At 34.9% G+C, this 19,802-nt stretch overlaps 2 protein-coding genes across 3 annotated transcripts in view; one reads left to right on the forward strand and one right to left on the reverse strand.

Moving 5' to 3' along the window:
• LOC111058633 (presenilins-associated rhomboid-like protein, mitochondrial) lies at window positions 1-19,031 on the reverse strand. The gene is made up of 9 exons (XM_039439801.1): window positions 18,591-19,031; window positions 18,175-18,394; window positions 16,956-17,090; window positions 10,910-11,072; window positions 9,745-9,840; window positions 8,582-8,706; window positions 5,060-5,161; window positions 1,542-1,639; window positions 1-226 (listed from the first exon to the last, which is right to left on the reverse strand). Exons 1-9 carry the CDS (start codon window positions 18,638-18,640, stop codon window positions 127-129), a joined length of 1,089 nt encoding a protein of 362 aa, XP_039295735.1. The 5' UTR covers window positions 18,641-19,031; the 3' UTR covers window positions 1-126.
• Window positions 18,858-19,802, forward strand: part of LOC111058632 (serine incorporator 1) — a 23,792-nt gene continuing 22,847 nt past the window's right edge. For both annotated transcript variants that reach the window (XM_039439799.1, XM_039439800.1), the window contains exon 1: window positions 18,858-19,101. In XM_039439799.1, coding sequence (XP_039295733.1) covers window positions 19,066-19,101 — 36 coding nt within the window. In that variant the 5' untranslated portion in view covers window positions 18,858-19,065. The remainder of the gene's footprint in view (window positions 19,102-19,802) is intronic.

A 19,802-nucleotide genomic window follows, 5' to 3' on the forward strand; every position in this document is an offset into this window, starting at 1 on the left:
AACAGCTAGTATCTCTTCTTATTTACATAATATAATATGCAGAGTACAATAACAAAAATGTTGAACAATTTTCTGGTACAATACCTCTAAATAATAATAAATTTATTGTGTTCTTGTAGGTATAATTCAGAAATTTTTTCCTCCAGATGTCCGTAATTCATGCCATGGTCTCACCACGTACTCTCTATTGCCCCATATATACTTTCGTCCGTAAAAGTACCACATTCTGTAAAACAAAAACAAAAAATATCAACTTTAATAATTCATCATTGATGAAGAGGCCAAGACAATAGTCTGAGTTATAGTGAGTCCACTTTATAAGGGCAGTGGAGAAAGGGCGATTCTGAGCCTTACCACTGCCTTAGACGATAGCTGATACCGGTTTATTATCTGATGTTATTAAGGCTGTGCAAAGTTTAAAAAATAAACTTTCAACTCGTGATATTTTTCAAAGTTTTTCGATTTGTATATCATCAAGCTATCAAAATGACAACGTTTTCTCGGGAAAACATATTTTTACTGATCATTACTTTTTGAGATATGAGCGCCTAAAGATTAAAATTTTTGGGACAGAACATTTCAAATTTGGTAAGAGATAAATCCAAGAAAATTTAGAGGATAGATTCTTCATGGTATTGTTGATCTAGTAAAACAAAAAAATTCTGAAAATATCAATTTTTAAGATAGTTATTCAATTTACTAAAAATAACTTTTAGTTGAGTTATTTTAGGTAAATTGAATAACTTTTTCAAAAATTGATATTTTCAGAAAGTTTTTGTTTTACTAGATCAACAATACCATGAAGAATCCATCCTATGAATCTCATGGATTTATATCTTACCGAATTTGAAATGTTCTGTCCCAAAAATTCAAACTTCAGGCGCTCATATCTCAAAAAGTAATGATTGGGAAGAAAATGTTTTCCTGAGAAAACGTTTTCATTTTGATAGCTTGATGATATACAAATAGAAAATCTTTGAAAAATATCACGAGTAAAAAGTTTATTTTTAGCCTTTGCACAGCCTTAACTGTTTATTCTTGTTTATTTTATTCGTTAAGAAAATACTTTTTTCAATAAGTTAATAATAAATAATGTCCATGATTGAATTGAACATTTTTTTGATGAATTATATTTCAACTGTTAAAAATGATCTAGCAACGTTACGGAGCTAGAAAAGGATAGCGCTATCTCCTTTGTCGAATGAAAGACAGAGATAGCTACACCAACAGCAATATCATTGCTAATCAAACACTGCCATTATAACATGGACCTCACTTTAGCAGGTAACGCGTGTTCCGCAATGGTCTTATTAAAAACTTGACAAACTGAAAACTTGACTTACTGAAACATTCAAGAACTTAAAATAGGACGATAGCCATCCTCAGTAAATTAAGGATCTTTATGCAAAATTCAAGTTAATCAGTGCAGTAGTTGAGACGTGATGATTCGTCATTCGTGAATTTCCTATCCCGTACGTGTGTAAGGCAACAATTTCCTATCCCTCTATTATATTATAGATTATATTGATTATACTACTCACACTCCAAAAAGAGCTCCTCCAAGATGAGCAGCATGGTCAAAGAACCGCCATCTGAATATTAAACCAGCCAAATCCACGGCCATCAACGCTTTCAATGCCTGCACAATACATAAAACAAGTGAATAAACTATCAAGAAATACAGAGCTACTACTAGAGCTACAAAACAAGACTAGGTCTTAAGGTGCGTACAGACTTTCGCTCTGCTCCGCAATCGAACGTCACTCGAGCAGATCGATTGATGATCGACCGGGGAGCAAGAGTGGAACGCGAGAAGAGCTAACATCTCCCGTAACGTTCATGATCGGAGCGAGTATGGAGGCGAGTTGGAGGCGCGTATATCTGTACGCACCTATATATATACAAAGTAAGATTCACGTTCTCAAGTTAGTGTATTTCAGAGGAGAGTGAACTATAGTCAGGTCCACGTTATAATGGCAGTGTTTAATTATTAGCAATTAGCGAATAGCGCTATGTCTTTCTCACTGTGCTCTGTTGCCAGATCTTCTTTCAACAATGTAGAATTAATAATTGATTAACAAAATTATCATCTTAATTATGAAAATCTATATATATAAAAGCGAAATGGCACTCACTGACTGACTGACTGACTCACTCACTCACTCACTCGCATAACTAAAAATCTACCGGACCAAAAACGTTCAAATTTGGTAGGTATGTTGGCCCTTTAGAGGCGCACTAAGAAATCTTTAGGCAATATTTTAACTCTAAGGGTTGTTTTTAAGGGTTTAAAGTTCGTCTTTTAGCATGTATATTCATCTTCTCCCAATCTCTTAATTAGAATTGATATTTCCATATCATATGTTACTATAGAACTATAATCTAGATAGAGTACCTCTTCGAAACAGTTGTTAACTGGCAACTAAATTAATAATTTTGTCAGGTTGGGATTAGGTTGAGTTGACTTTGTTAGGTTGGCACCAAGTTGAAGATTTAAATGCATTTATCGCGGAAAAATTGATTGGGCACTGCTACTTCAATCCTGGGAATATTCTATTACTAGCAGTCAGGCTCGCTTCGCTCGCCATATCCGTTTAGCCAGCCGTTTAGTCTGGACCCCCGACTGGATTGTCCTAACATATGATAAAAATGCCCAAATGAAAAATGCAGGCGAGCGAAGCGATCTCATTCTTGGACGATGCAGTCGGGGGTCCAGGGGGCGGAGCCCCCTGGGTAGACGGATATGGCGAGCGAAGCAAGCCTGACGGCTAGTCAATTATAAAATTATTGAAAAAGATAATATCTTGCCTTATAAAATATGATTAATCATTTTAAAGAAGAATGGACAGTTAATATTCTATCGATATACATGTGTCAGCTACCGTCGTCTATAGAAGGCATTGACAAGACAGAGGATCGGAAACGTATTTCTCCTATCTTTCTCCACTGCCATTATAACGAGGACCTTACTATAGTCACGTTTTTTCACTAGTTTTTATAGTAGATAGATGTGTTTCAAGCCAACCCGGTATATCTGGTCTAATATTAATTGTTGATTATTGTTTAGAATGATCAGTTCCATATCAAATATACAGAGTTGGACAATGAAGTATGGAGGTTTGAAATAGCTGATACATACTCATTTTTGAAATCCAGTGTGTTACGTTCAAAAAATCTATGTTTTAATAAAAGAATCTACGTTGTGAAAATAATTAAGGACTGAAAATTTTGTGAAGTGAACAACTACAAGACTCAACCTATTTCGGACGATATGTAACCTTATCTAAATTTGGGAGAGGAATAGCACAAGGTTACCTTTTTTTTCTCCCTATCATTTTGATGATGTACTTATTGTGTCAATCAATCCTGGATTCCAAATTATCCATACTTCATTCCCCAACTCTGCATTATATTCGCCAAGAAAACATATTTTTTCATGATTGAATAATACATTTTCATAATCGGGATTAACATTCTGTCAGTTCATTTTACTTTTAGACAACCTACCCATATTTCAGGCTATAGTAAGGTCCACGTTATAATGGCAGTGGAGAAAGATAAGAGAACAACGTTGCCGAACCTCTATCTTGTCAATTTCTTCTATAGACGGTAACTGATACAGGTTTATTGATGTAATATTAACTGTTCACTCTCGTTTAAAATAATCAATTATATTTTATTAAGCAAGAAATGATATATTTCAATAATTTCATAATGAATTTCCATAATTATGTTGAAATATTTTGTTAATTAATTATTAATTCTACATTATTAAAAGACGATCTGGCAACAGAGCAAAACGAGAGAGAGATAGCGCTATCCGCTTTGTTGAATGACAGACACGGATAGCAATACCATTGCTAATCAAACACTGCGTGGACCTCACTAAAGGTCTAATAATACAAAGTAAGATTTACGTTCTCAAGTTAGTGTATTTCAGAGGAGAGTGAAGTAGTCACGTTTTTTCCAGTAGTTTTTATAGTATATAGGTGTGTTTTAAGCCAACCTGATCTAATATTAATTGTTGATTCTTGTTAATAATGATCATTAATTCCATATCAAATATACAGGGTTGGGTAATGAAGTATGAAGGATTTGGAATAGCTGACACATACTCATTTTGAAATCCAGTGTGTTTCGTTCAAAAATGAGTATGTAACAACTATTCCAAATCCTCCATACTTCATTGCCCAACTCTGTATTATATTGGGCAAGAAAACATATCTTTTTATGATAGAATAGTACACTTTCATAATCGACATCGAACATACTGGCATTTTTTTATACTGGGTGATTAAAAAAGGACTTTACAACTTTGAAAGCACATAAATATTTATTGAAATTACTTACAGAGTTGAGAATAGTGTCATTTTGTTACAAAACACTTCAAGATTAAGGTATGGGTGTTATTTTGGTTGGATGTGACTGCCGTTGGTTGTTATTTTGTAACAAAATGACACCTTTCTCAATTCTGTAAGTAATTACAATATATATATATATAATATATATATATTATATATATATATATATATATATATTTATGTGCTTTCAAAGTTGTTAAGTACTTTTGTAATCACCCTGTATTTATAGATACCCTAAGAATATTCCTGGTAACGGTGTAGAATTGGAGAAGGAATAGAACGACTTGGACATTTTTTTATGAGGTGGCGAAGTTTGGACAGTTATGTCCACTCTACCACGGTGGCGGAGTTTGGACAGTTATGTCCACTCTACCACGGTGGCGGAGTTTGGACAGTTATGTCCACTCTACCACGGTGGCGAAGTTTGGACAGTTATGTCCACTCTACCACGGTGGCGAAGTTTGGACAGTTATGTCCACTCTACCACGGTGGCGGAGTTTGGACAGTTATGTCCACTCTACCACTTAATCACAAAGATTAGAATTATCGAAATGTAGAAACAAAACAATGATTGTTTTAACGATCATTAAACTTTAACATGGATGGGATTTGTCTGAGACGGAAACAAATCATGAAATAAATCATCGTTTTTAATGCTTATCTAACTTTTACATGATTGGATGAAAAAGACTACTTACTGTTTCGGCATTGACCGAATAATTTGGCACGAATATGACGGACACCTGAGATGTAGGATAGGCCATGCAAGAGTATCCAATAACCGCCATCACTGCCCCAGACTGCAAAACAAGATTCAACAAATTATTGAATGAAAAAGACTAAGAAATTGTTTAAAAAACCACAGATTTATTGATACTTAGAAAGACCGGTTTCGGTTATTACACCATTGTCAATCTCTGATGAACAGAGATTCCTATTACTTTATTAATTTCAAAGGGTACTATAATTTATTATATTTTATAAATATAAATGTCTGTAGTTTTCTGCTCGTAAGCAGGTCCTTTTATATGGCTGCAGCCTTCCACTCTCTTCTATTCTCCGCCAGTCGCTTCGTTGCATAGTAGCTCATCCCCTCCTTGATGTCGTCCAACATTTTGTATCTTCTTCTCCCTCTTCCTCTTCTTCCCTGAATGGTCCCCTCCATGGCACCCACCAACAAGCATTGCCGTCTCATCCAATGTCCCAGCCATCTCCTCTTTCTTCCCTTTATCATATCCAGCAGACTCCTTCTTTCCCCAACCCTCCTCAACACCTCCTCGTTTGTAACTTTATCCCTCCAACTGATCCCTTCCATCCTTCTCCATATCCACATTTCCAATGCCTCAAGCCTCCTCTTATTCTCCTTTCTCAGCGTCCAAGTTTCTGCACCATACAGTGCCACACTCCAAACATAGCACTTTATTAGCCTTTTCCTTAGTGTCTTGTCCAGTTGGCTACAAAGAATTCTCTTTTTCTTATTGAATGCTGTTTTTGCCATAGCAATTCTTACTTTGATTTCTTTGTTGCATTTCATATCCTCTTCCATTATGCTTCCTAAATACTTGAAAGATGATACCTGCTCCAACTGTTCACCCTCCAGTACAGCATTCCCCATTCTTGCTCTCCCTGCACCAATTCTCATGCACTTTGTCTTCCACTCACAAGCCTCATTCACATCTCTCAACATTCCATTCATCATTGTCAAATATAAATACAATATATTAAAATATATTGTATTATTGCGTTTACATTATAATTACCAATTATTATAATACTACATTATGATTTAAAAACGTGGATTCGGTTGAAATAGGACTGTATTATTATAATATGATGAGTAGTCATATTGATTTCTGAAGGAGTATTATAAAATAGGATAGTTGGTGTTTACTTATCAGAGATTATCTGAGTTTATCAGAGATTGACAATGGTGTAATAACCGAAACCGGTCTTTCTAAGTATCAATAAATCTGTGGTTTTTTAACAATTTCCTAGTTTTTTCATTCAATATGAATAATTACCACAACATCAACTTCTCAACTACACAAAAATGCAACAAATTAAAACAGTGATACAATAATAAATAGAAAGGAAAGAAATTAAAAAGTATTTATTTGTGAAAAAACATACACTTCACATGCCAAAAAGAATAAAATAGAATAGAATAGAATAGAATAGAATAGAATAGAATAGAATAGAATAGAATAGAATGGCTATTCTAAAAGAGAATGGATGTGGCCAGCTTGCATTTTGAGAGGTGTTCTGAATTTCTTGACTGATTTAGGGTGTGTGCACACAAAGAGTGGTCAATGGTCAGAGAATATATAGTGAGGTCCACGTTATAATGGCAGTGTTTGTTTAGCAACTGTATTGCTATCCTTGTCTTTCATTCAAAAAGCAGATAGCGCTAGCTCCTTCTCACTTTGCTCTGTTGCTAGATCGCTTTTAACACTGTAGAATTAATAATTAATTAACAAAATATTTCATCTCAAATATGAGAATTCATTATGAAACTAGTAGTTCTGTGAACAGTAGAACTCACGCAGTATTCTCATCCACAAGTACCAGATTGAAAGAAAATATAGACCTTATGGAAATACAGCAATAGACTGGCTTCTCCACACATCTGTGTAATTACTTGTCAGCTGATTTATGATGAATAATTTTCTATAGTCTGATTTTTACTCTAATATTGGCGTGTGAAGGAGGCTCCTTTTTCCTTTTATATTATCCTTGAAATGCAAAATTTCCAAAAACCTTGTATATACGTCGACGCGCAATTAAGAAAGGAACATACCTGTCAAATTTCATGAAAATCTATTACCGCGTTTCGCCGTAAATGCGCAACATATAAACTTTTAAACATTAAGAGAAATGCCAAACCGTCCACTTGAATCTTAGACCTCACTTCGCTCGGTCAATTATTGAAAAATATAATATCTTGCTTAATAAAATATAATTGATTATTTTAAACGAGAATGAACAGTTAATATGACATCAATGAACCTGTATCAGCTACCGTCTATAGATTGCATTGACAAGACAGAGGATCGGCAACGTTGTTCACCTATCTTTCTCCACTGCCATTATAACGTGGACCTCACTATAGATACAGATATCTATATCATTCCAAGACCTTTAGAGCAAAGATCGCCTGATCGCTTTATGTGTGCACTCACCCATAAGTTATACATGTACTGTATTAATAGCCTAAGGGCCAAGCCACACGATGCGTTTTTCAGACGAGTCGGCAGGGCAGGAAGCACTCCGATTGGCTGATTCTCGAACGCCAACCTCGGAGAGCTTCCTGCCCTGCCGACTAGTCTGAAAACAGCTTCATGTGGCTTGGTCCTGATACAGAATACTCTGTCTAAGGCTGTGCAAAGGCTAAAAATAAACTTTCTACTGGTGATATTTTTCAATGTTTTTCGATTTGTATATCATCAAGCTATCAAATGAAAAAGTTTTCTCAGGAAATTTTTTTCCGATCATTACTTTTTGAGTTATGAGCGCCTGAAGTTTAATTTTTTGGGACAGAACATTTCAAATTCGGTAAGAGATAAGACAATGAAATTTAGAGGATAAATTCTTCATTGTATTGTTGATTGAATAAAACATTTTTTTTTGAAAATATCAGTTTTTGAGGAAGTTATTCAATTTACTAAGAAAAACCAAAAATACATTATTGTTGAGTTATTTTTGGTAAATTGAATAACTTTCTCAAAAAATTATATTTTCAGAAAATTTTTGTTTTATTCAATCAACAATAGCATGAAGAATTTATCCTCTAAACATCATGGAGTTATCTCTTACCGAATTTGAAATGTTCCGTCCCAAAAATTTAAACTTCAGGCGCTAATATCTCAAAAAGTAATGATCGAAAAAAATTTTTTCTGAGAAAACTTTTTCATTTTGATAGCTTGTTGAATTTGCACTGATAGTTTCTAATGCATATTTGTATATTTTATTCATATTACTGTTATTAGTTGTTATACTTCTGAATGATTGCTAAGTTACTTATTTGACTTTATGTTACGTATCTCATATTTATATTTGTCTTGTTACTATTGTATTCTTTTGAAATTGGTGTAAACCGTTGGAAATGTAATAAATAAACAAATACAAATCGAAAAACTTTGGAAAATATCACCAGTAGAAAGTTTATTTTTAGCCTCAGCACAGCCTTAAGTGAACAATTCACAAGTATTCGGAATACTCACAGCTCCCAAAGAGTGTCTGCCAACTCCCATTCCCACACTTGTGATAATACTGGCCAGTGAAGCCACAACTCCGCCAGTCAAATACATCGCTGTGAACTGTTCTTTGCCCAGACTGGCAACTGTACCTGAAACCATAGACAAACCACATACATAAACAACACTATAAACTATATTAAACAACACTATACAAACTATAGTGAGGTCCACGTAATAATGGCAGTATTTGATTGGCATTGGTGTTGCTATCCTGGTCTATCATTTGACAAAGCAAATAGCGCTATTCTTTTCCACCTTCCCAACGTTGCCAACACCAAAGTTTATCAAATACTGCAATTTTAATGTGGAACTTACTATAGTAACCCTTTCTCCTTGAGTATAGTTATTTATTAGGTTAGCACAAAGAATACAATGATCGGTAAAGAAAAAACAGGCTATTGCCCAAAACTTCTTCAATTTCCTTTCAATTTAGTTTCAAATTGTCCAAATATTATACATAGGTTATGTCCATTTCAATTTCCAAGTTATGATTGTACATGATGACTCAATAAATTGTGCAAAGGATAATCACAATCAAAATAATCAGACGTATCCTATTATATTAAGCAAACAATTTCTGTACTTTTATATCTGGTTATTTATGTTCAACGGATCTCGAAAACGGCTCTAACGATTTTCACGAAATTTGGAACATAGTAGGTTTATAATATAAAAATTCGATTGCACTAAATCTCATCCTTGGGAAAACTCGCTGAACGACATTAAAAGGATAATTCATACTTGGCTGAAACAGCTGAGACTTTCGTCGTCAGTGGATAGTAAAAAGTGAGCGAGTGATTCTGAGGAAAATCAAAATATCGCATCCCCGAAATTCATAACCTGACGTATAGCAAGCTGTAAAATATAAACACGATCATTATAGAGGATTGTGTTCTGTTTATCAATAAATAAAAATAAGGAGCAAAGCTCGGTGCCCCGATATTAAATAAATAAATGAACAAATAATATGCTCAATATAATAATATAATCATATTTTTGATGTATATGATTTACCGGTACGTAATTTTCCCTTCCAAACAGAATGGAAAAGGCTAGTTGAATGTGAAGGTGAATTATATATGGATTACTTTTTCTTCTTTTAAATTAAATGAGTGAAAATGATTTACCATGGGAAAAGCTGTGCAGGACATACATGTTGGCACCCAGATGTAGAAGCATATAGTGACTGAATGTAGATAACAGCATGGGCCAACACAGTGCTTCTAAAAAACAGAAAAACATTGGAAAATACATTAAAAAAAACAAAGAAAACTCATGTAACATCGTGTAATCATGTAAACATCATGTAATCAGGTGATGACTATAACGTGAATCTTACTATAAGAGAACTAGACAGAACTAGTTCTATGCCAATTTTACATAATAATTGTTGTGCAAGACAGTAATTTATTGTCAAGTCCGATATGGAGAGGCTTGGAACTACCGAAGGATATGCTCAGGATAACACCACCTGGGGCCTATTGTAACCGTCATTTCTCATGACAGCATGAGAATATACAAACAAACAATATTATTAGTTAGCTAAAGTGAAAAACTCAGGAAGAGAAAGTGCAAATGTTTATTGAGAAAACTTGAAGAACCCAATATATAACCTATAAACCTGAGTGTTGATAGGAAATAACATTTATTTCATTGACAATCACAAATCATAATTATAATATGATTGGGAGAAGACAACAGTCATAGCCCAAAACTGTCCTCTCCCAAATTTTTACAAATAAAAGTTTCAAAAAAGAATGATAATATTGGATAATCCGGCAAGACCCGAAAGGATCTCTCTGCCGATAAAAGCCATATGAATAAATAAATAAATTAGTAAGCTGGTTTTAAAAATCGGAAATTACTTGAGTATTAACTTGTATTTTCTAATGCGACAGAGCCCTGGAAGCTTTTTGTTGGTGCAGCCAAATGTCCGGTTGGAGATAGATGGCCCTGGGAGTAAGTGGTACTCACTAAAGTTTTAATTACTTATGTAAGTGTGCAAGTAAGTAAGTGAGTAATTGAGGAAGTAAGTAAATAAGTAAAGTAAGGCTAGGCACACACCAGTTAAGTCAAGAAAAGGCAAGACAAGACATGATCAGACACGTTTAGTCACAATACTTCACATAGTTGCTTATGAAGCCATGTCTAATTGCAATGGCTAATCAGTGTGAGATGCGTCACAAGCAACAATGTGAAGTATTGTGACTGAACGTGTCTGATCATGTCTTGTCTTGTCTTGACTAACTGGTGTGTGCCTAGCCTTAGTAAGACAGTATTGCAAGAACTTACTGGATGCAGCATTTGTACAGAAATACTTGAACATAGTCGATTGCCAACTGGGAACTTTCCACGCCAAATAGACAAGAACATTCGCAAAACAGATGGGCGCGAAAATTTTCTCAGCCTCTGTAAGGCGTTTCCAAAATTTGTGCATTTCCTCTCTTAACGGCATCTGTTGAACAAAATAGAGAAACGATAAAAGTATTGAAAATACGTAATTTCATAAATGTTACTGTAGCCTTTTGGTGTGAACTTTCCGATGTAATAAAAGGGCGTGTGTACATAGAGATAGGTCAGCGGTCAGAGCGGTCTTAGGAGGATATAGTTATCCATGAATCTAAGACCGCTGGAACTCCAAACGCCTGACCGCTCTATTTGCAAACACTCTAATACCAAACCAAATTTATTTATTTATAATTTTTAAAAATTAGCACTGATTGGGAGAGGAAAACTAAGGGTACTCCTTGTACTATTTCTTTCCCAAATTTAGATAACATTTTAAAAGTCCGCAATAGGGTTTATAAATACCAATGGAACAACTACATTTATCTCGAGAAGTTTTCATACTACGAGGCTGATAAGTAATGCACAATTACTTGTAAACACAAACCAAATAGCCCTCAGAAGCGAGACTGGTGGCATATGGAAGTTCTATTTATCCTCTACACGGCTGTGAAGTTTGAAGGCGTTGCGTTTATCCTGTTTGGTTTGGTTAATGAAAGTATGGAGTCCTGTTCTGCTGTTATGTAAACGCGAATTGAATAACGCACTTGAATTGAATTTTCAACTGCTAAGAAAGTGAATCCTATAGTGAGGTCCACGTTACAATGACAGTGGAAAAAAGATAGGAGGAAATCGTAGCCGAACCTCTGTCTTTTCAATGCCTTCTATAGACGGTAGCTGATACAGGTTTATTGATGTAATATTAGCTGTTCATTCTCATTTAAAATAATCAATTATATTTTATTAAGCAAGAAATTATATTTTCCAATAATTTCATAATGAATTTACTTACATTATTAAGATGAAATATTTTGTTAATTAAATTATTAATTTTACATTGTTGAAAGACGATCTGGCAACAGAGCAAAGCGAGAAAGAGATAGCGCTATCTGCTTTGTTGAATGATAGACAAGGATAGCAATACCATTGCTAATCAAACACTGCCATTATAACGTGGACATCACTATAGTTTAATACTGGGGAGCTGAGAATGAGAAGCCTACACTCACAACAACACGAATAAAAATGCATGATAGTTGTATATTTTAGAAAATTTTGACACTGCCTATCTGGAAACCCCAGCTGTTAATTTTAATACTTCGCACTATGGTAGAACAGGATAGCTTTAGTAAAAAACGACATAGTTCATTCTTTGGAAAGACAGTAAAAAATACACATCTCCATCGTTTATCTAACACACACAAAACAGCTGTTGTCATTGCCAACATAGGAAAAACAGTGTATTTAAATTTGAACGTATAATATAAAATAATAGTTCAATAATATTAACTCACTATTGTTTGTGAAAAACATGAGAAGTCAATAAATGAAGAAAAGTCTCGAAAGGAAGTGCACCCAGTTTCCAAGTATGATAAAAGGAAAACAAACTCATATCAGAAGATTGTATGCGGCTATTGCGGAATGCAGCATGTAGAAGGTAGGAGCTGCCCAGCGTCTGGTAAAAGCTGTAATAAATGTGGTAAGATGAATCATTTTAGCAAAATGTGCCTGAATAAAGCTAGAAGAAATAATTTCAGAGTGAGTGAGCAAAGGCTACCTCAACCATTACATAATGTTGTGGAAAATCCAACAGCAATAGAAGAAGCTCACGAGTTTATTGATTCAGTATATCTAGTTAACACTGTCAATGAAAAGGCTTGGTTCAAAACATTATTAATTTCAGAAGTTATTATTATTATGAAGTTCAGAAGCAAAGTAGTAACAACAATGTGAAGGATAGAACGTATTTTTTTGAAACGTATTCTGATGTGTTTACTGGCCTTGGTTGTTTCCCCGACAAGTGCAAAATTCGATTAAAAAAGGACGCAATGCCACATGCCAGTTCAGCGAGACGTATACCAATGAAGATTCAAGACAAATTTAAAGAAAAACTTGATGATTTGATAACCATGAAAGTTATTGAAAAGGTTGAGGAGCCCGTTGAATGGGTTTCAAATGCTGTGATAGTAGAGAAACCTGATGGATCCTTAAGAATTTGCATAGACCCTGTACATTTGAACAAGTACATTGTAAGAGAAAGAGTTACAATCCCAACAATACAGGATATTCATCCTCGTCTAGCAAATAAAGAGTACTACAGCGTTCTTGACATAAAAGATGGATTTTATCACATACTCCTTGATGAACAATCTGCTAAATATTGCAATTTTAGCACTATATTTGGAACTTATAGATTTTTACGTTCTCCTTTTGGCTTATGTAATTTACCAGAATTGTTTCACAAATGTGTTTCAAAGTATTTTGAAGATATTCCAGGAGTAGTGGTTTATTTCGATGATATTTGCATTGCTTCAAACAGCAAAGAAAAACATGACGAGACAGTGAAACAGGTCTTGGAACGAGCGAGGAAATTAAACATAAAATTAATTTCAAGAAATTTCAATATTGCGTACCTGAAGTGAAGTATTTAGGAATGCTGTTTAATAAATCAGGAATGCTTCCTGATCCAGGAAAAATAAAGGTTATTAATGATCTCCCCGACCCAACAAATAAAGCTGAACTACAACGTCTGTTGGGGATGGTCAACTATTTGAGAATGTTCATCCCAAATATGTCACAAATAGTGTCACCATTGAGAGAATTATTGAAGAAAGACGTCTCTTGGTGTTGGACAGAGATTCATGTAAATGCAATCAATAACATTAAAAAGGTTCTTACAAGTGACAAGGTAATTGCTCCCTTTGATTATAAGAGTCCAGTTTTAATCCAATGTGATGCATCACAAGACGCTTTAGGATGCTGTTTACTACAGAACAACAAGCCAATTTATTTCTCATCACGATCTATGAACTCTTCTGAATGTGAATATGCCCAAATTGAGAAGGAACTCCTTGCTATTGTATTTGCTTGTGATAAATTTCACACCTATATCTACGGTCATGATGAATTGACTATATATACTGATCATATGCCATTAGTTTCAATAATGAAGAAACCATTAAACAACATACAGAATAACAGAATTCGTCGATTGAGACTAAAACTAATGCCTTACCGCTTTAGCCTCCAGTACTTACCTGGGAAAAACATGTATATTGCTGATTATTTGTCAAGGTGCGGTGTAAGAACTAAAGAAAAAGTTGATTTGAGCATGGCGGATATGGTTCATTGTGTTACTGAGAATGGCGAAGTTGAATTTTCAGAGAAACGCTTGAATGAATTTGTAACAGAAACACAGAATGATGATGTTCTTCGGAAAGTTATAGATTATTGTGAAAATGGCTGGCTTAATAACATTGTTGATGGAGGAGAACTAATGCATTTTTTCAAAATAAGAAATGAAATACAATTTAGCAAGGGTCTATTGTATTATAATTCAAGAATTATTATACCCAAGAATTTGAGAGATTTTATCTTGAATAGGCTCCATGAAACGCACTTAGGAGAAACAAAAATGAACAGCATTGCCTCAAAATTTTATTATTGGCCAGGAATAAGAGCAAACATAAAAAATCTGGCTGAATCCTGCACGCTTTGCCAAAAATATAGAAGGTCCAATGTAAGAAGTCCAATGCTTTCTCATGAAATACCCGATTTTCCATTTTTAAAAATTGGAGTGGATATAGCTGAAGTAAAAGGAATAGCTTATCTCATAGTTGTGGATTATTATTCAAGGTGGCTTGAAATAACAAAAATGAACAGTAAGACAAGTTCGGCTGTTAAATCTATTTTATCCCAGTTATTTGGCAGGTTTGGAATTCCGCAGATTATAATAGCTGATAATAATCCGTTTGGCTCCCAAGAAATGATACAGTTCGCAAAGGAGTGGGATTTTAAAATTATTACAATAAGTCCTCGTTATTCTCAGTCTAACGGCTTAGCTGAAAAGGGGGTGAACATAGCAAAGACTATGATAAGAAAGTGTGCTGAAAGCAAAACCGATTTAAACTTGAGTTTGCTTAACTATCGGAATAGTTGTGTTGCGGGTCTCAATTATTCTCCTGCTCAGTTAATGTTTGGTCGAATGATAAGAACAAAGTTCCCTTATCCTCAAGATAGTTTGAAACTTCATCAACTTCCTCGGGAAGAAATAGCAGTGCAAATGAAGAACCATAAATTTCAACAGAAAGAAACATACGATAAGCAGTCACGGAAACATGTATCTTATTTCAAAGAAAATCAGCCCATTTATATCCAAGATTGGAGAACAAAATTATGGGAGCCTGGAGTAGTTATTAATGAAGCTGATGCCCCACGGTCCTATGTGGTGAAGTCCAATAGTGGAAGAATATTAAGAAGAAATGAGAGGTTTTTAAGAAGACGATGAAATCAAAGGAAAGGTTGAAAAAGGAAATGTTTGAGAAAGTAAAAGTGGAAGATGTTTGTATATCATGTGATGTTACTTAATCACATGATAACTGTTTGATAAAATAATAAGTTGTTTACTGAGTTTAGTTTGTTATCTACGTAAATAAAGATGGTTGCTTCAAATGGCTAAGAATTTATTAAGATATTTAAACAACTATTATTTTCTAACACCAGCAACTACCTCAAGTAGCTCGACACATATTATTATAGTGAGGTATCATAATTAGGACTAGTTTATTATTAGCAACTTTTGTATGCATAATATAATAATTATGTATATGTTTTGTCAATGAACTCCTCTGGTTGCAATTCATTGGCAATCAGAGAAATTATTATTGACCGAACGAAGTGAGGTCTAAGATTCAAAGTCGACGGTTTGGCAATTCTCTTAATGTTCAAATGTTTATATGTTTTTATGTTGCGCATTTACGGCGAAACGCGGTAATAGATTTTCATAAAATTTGACAGGTATGTTCCTTTTTAAATTGCGCGTCGACGTATATACAAGGTTTTTGGAAATTTTGCATTTCAAGGATAATATAAAAGGAAAAAGAAGCCTCCTTCATACGCCAATATTAGAGTAAAAATCAGACTATAGAATTATTCATCATAAATCAGCTATCTAGTGGACTATAATACTACCCGTTCAAAAACATCGAACATCTTGAAAATGTATCTTTCCATCAACGTAGTAGACAGTTGCAGCCAGACCTGATAACAGCTCTCACACTCACATTCCGGTACAACACGTCACGGTACGATAGAACAAAAAGCTCTATGTTTATTTAGGATTTTTTCTAGACATTTTAAATTGATAAATTTATTTATTAATTTTTGAGAAAACATAACAACAGGTCAATGAAACTTACTGAGAGCGAGGTCTACTGTTCACAGAACTACTAGTTATTCAAGTAAATAATACATTCAATACCTTCTGCTTCATCCATCATCCACACTTGTGGGATCGATGGCGTCATAAACCTCAATACACGTAATTACACAAACACACACAAATATTCAGATGGCAGGTCCAAACAGTGACGACTTTCAATAATAATTCAAATCATCATCCATATATTCATCCGTACTATATTAAGGTGCGTACAGACTTTCGCTCTGCTCCGCAACCGAACGTCAGCAGCAGATCGATTGATGATTGACCGGGGAGCAAGAGTGGAACGCGAGGAGAGCTAACATCTCCCGTAACGTTCATGATCGGTGCAACTGCAGAGCGGGGGCGGAGCGATGGAGGAACGAGGGCGGAGCGTGCGGGGAGCGGGTTGGAGGCGCGTATATCTGTACGCAGCTTTATGCCTTGCCATAAACAGCCTCCTGGCAGTTCTCTTGAAGGCAGCTCCACACCAGGAGGCAGCTTGTTGAAGGAGACGTCTCCTGGAGAAATCCTCTCCTGGGTACACGGTGCCGTTATTATGGCACAATTACAGTAGTTATTAGTGTGGTTACAATTTCAGTGGTTGGACATTTGAAATGAAAATAGCCTTACCCGTTTTTCGGCCGGTTGATTCCAGTTGTTGAAGTATTGGAACGGTGATTCTACTTTTTCTTGAAACGATTTATGTCTGGCGCGTATATTCTCATACTGCCATATGGCTGCAGCAGAAACTGAGGCTGAACCAAACTGAAAAAAATAAATTGAAAATTAGAGAATAGGCCTACCAGAGTTATTGGAGTGATCCGTGGTTTAGTGCATAAAGTGCTTGCATAGCAGTGCTTGGTTTATTGCTTCCGGGTTCAAACACAAATATGAGCAAACGTTTTTCGACAGGTCAAAAGAACAACATTGATTAAATTATTAATATCAAAAACCAGGAAGATTAGGTTTATTGGAATGATACAAGATCTAGAGATCAGTCCTAGCTGAAGTACGGACAGTCGTAAGACGCTATTATTGATTTAAATAAATAAATCACTCTCGTGTTATTGGATGGGGACGTCAAACTTGGAAAGGCGACATTGGTGGCTTAAAGTTCACACCAGGTGGGAGGAAACGCCTCGCAAGGGACTCCCCACCAACAAAATGTATGAAGAAAGTAAGCCTATTGAAAAGCCATGCTCATATGAAAATTCACTTTTTCACCAGTTTATGTATTACTAGTTGGCCCGGCAAACTTCGTAACGACGCCAAACAGTTAATGCATCTCATGACAAACTTTAGCTGGATGCACACCTGAGGAGGCGCGACCCTACTCTCTCTTATTATATAGATTATGTGGCCTTGGGACCATTTTTATTTTATTATGTAAATTCATTTCTTCGTTCATTATAATACTAGAGATGACGATTCCCAGATCTAAGGACCGTGGCAAAGTCAATCGTAAGTAAGTAAGTAAGTTTTTCATTTCTTTTTGACGCGATCCATCCGGGAACACCTGGCTAACAAACAAAACTTTGGATATTTTATTTAAATGTAAGTAAAGACACCAATAGGTGTCCGGCTGGTGATTCACCCGGGTCACCAGTTGGTGTGTCACCCGTGACACCAGTTAGTGATTCACTGGTGTCTTACCCGTGTCACCAGTTTGTGTTACATTGGTGTCTCACCCGGGTCACCAGTTGGTGATTCACTGGTGTCCCAGCTTGCTCTACACACGGACACCACTGGTTTTACTTGTTACCTTTTCTAGATTGTTGGTGTGTTCTAATGTAATAGCCTACAGGACCAAGTTAAGCTTATTAGCAATTTAATTTTATTGTTAACTTACAGCGGCTGTGAACAAGACAGGTTTCCACAATCTTGGCGTGCCAACTTCTCCAGTGGACGGAATAACCGGAGACTGAGTTTCAACAAATTCCGGGCTACTTTTCATACGTTTTCTGGGTAGTCTGAAGTGTCTAGATGAAGTCCTAAACGACCTTTTTCCAACCAGTCGCAGAAAATCATTTACAATAGGAAAATGTGTTGTTTTAAAGCTGTTCATGACCCTGAAACAATAAAATAAGAGTCTGCTCTGTTATATGGTTACAGAAATGTATGATACTGATGTTGTGTGTAAAATAAATGAGTGGAGTTCATGAAAATGAAGACTAGCTTGTAAAATCATAAACTAATAAGAGGTTTAGAGCTATAGTAGTAGAATCAAAGAGTAAGAATAGTAATTTTAACATGTTTAAGACTTACCAGTGGTTGGAACACTTTTGACAAACTATAAAATTCTGGATGATACTCATCGTGAATTAAATATTTTACAAAAGAATAGAGGCTGATAAATTTTATTTCAACCTCTAATAGTATTAAAATATTAAACCATTGTTGAAAAAGATGACGCAAACTGCGAAACGTATTGACTAAATTTGTTAGGTTATGTTGAAAATTTATAAATCAATTCACCGCCAGCTGGATCAAAATGACTGTGATCTTGGTTTCCAAAAATTATCTCTACAGTGTTGGCAAGCATGTTTCTTGCAAAACAGCTGTCAGTTGTTCAAGGCCCCTTGAAAATAGATCGTCGTTCTCCTTTGTGATTGAACTTTGCATTCAAAACAAAAGTCAAATATTGATTTGGTTTGTGCTATTTGTGTGATAAATTATCCTTTTAATTGTTTACAAACTCAGCCAGTGATTTAAACCCCAAATTTCTGCTTTCTGAGTCAAAATGGGAGCAATTTTGGGGGTGTTCTCAGTTGCTCAGGTATGAGTCAATATTGTCAACTTCCTTGTTCTAGTCTTCAAGACGTAATTTATTTATCATTTCTCTAATTCAATAAGGATTTTCCGTATGTTTAAGTCATTTCCTTGCTAAGATTTATTCTACCAAAAATAATGTGCCACATTCAAGTAGTTTGAATCTTGCAAAAGATAATGTTTTGTTTCAATTTCAAGTAATCACATGAACTTATTTTTAAATAAACAATGAGTATTATATAACTAAACATATGATTTAATTATAAACCCAAATTTGAGCTCTATGTAATTTGTTTTTTTTTTATATAAAAATTTAGTCCAAATCTTCAATGAATCAAATTTAAAGTATTAGCAACGATTACACCGTACTTCTTACTAATTTTATTCATTTTTCCAATTTATTATGCCATTTTGGTTACCAATAGTAAGTATTGTCACACCATAGAAAAATAAATTGAAACATGAATAACATGATAGGCTACCGTACTTAATTTTAGTATTCTATCCAATACTGTATCATATTCATAGAATTACCTGAATAACCTTGCTCTTTATCAATCTAAGATTCGTTTATTGTCATAACATTAAAACAAATGCAAGACATCTTCAAAAAACATACAATCAATAACAAATAGGCTACAATACAATACCATCAAGGCCGGATGTGTTGTGTCTAGATTTAAAAAAGAAGATAGAAAACAACATATT

The sequence above is a fragment of the Nilaparvata lugens genome, chromosome 13 (assembly GCF_014356525.2).
Source record: "Nilaparvata lugens isolate BPH chromosome 13, ASM1435652v1, whole genome shotgun sequence".
Taxonomy (NCBI): Eukaryota; Metazoa; Arthropoda; class Insecta; order Hemiptera; family Delphacidae; genus Nilaparvata; species Nilaparvata lugens.

What these genes read in the sequence shown, in the direction of transcription:
- LOC111058633 (XM_039439801.1), bottom strand. Translation starts at nt 18,640, where the DNA reads ATGAGTATCATCCAGAATTTTATAGTTTGTCAAAAGTGTTCCAACCAC. An exon ending in CAAAAGTGTTCCAACCACTG is followed by an intron (nt 18,395 to 18,590) that starts GTAAGTCTTAAA and finishes TTATTGTTTCAG; the next exon opens with GGTCATGAACAGCTTTAAAA. An exon ending in CTGTACAAATGCTGCATCCA is followed by an intron (nt 9,841 to 10,909) that starts GTAAGTTCTTGC and finishes TCTGTTTTTTAG; the next exon opens with AAGCACTGTGTTGGCCCATG.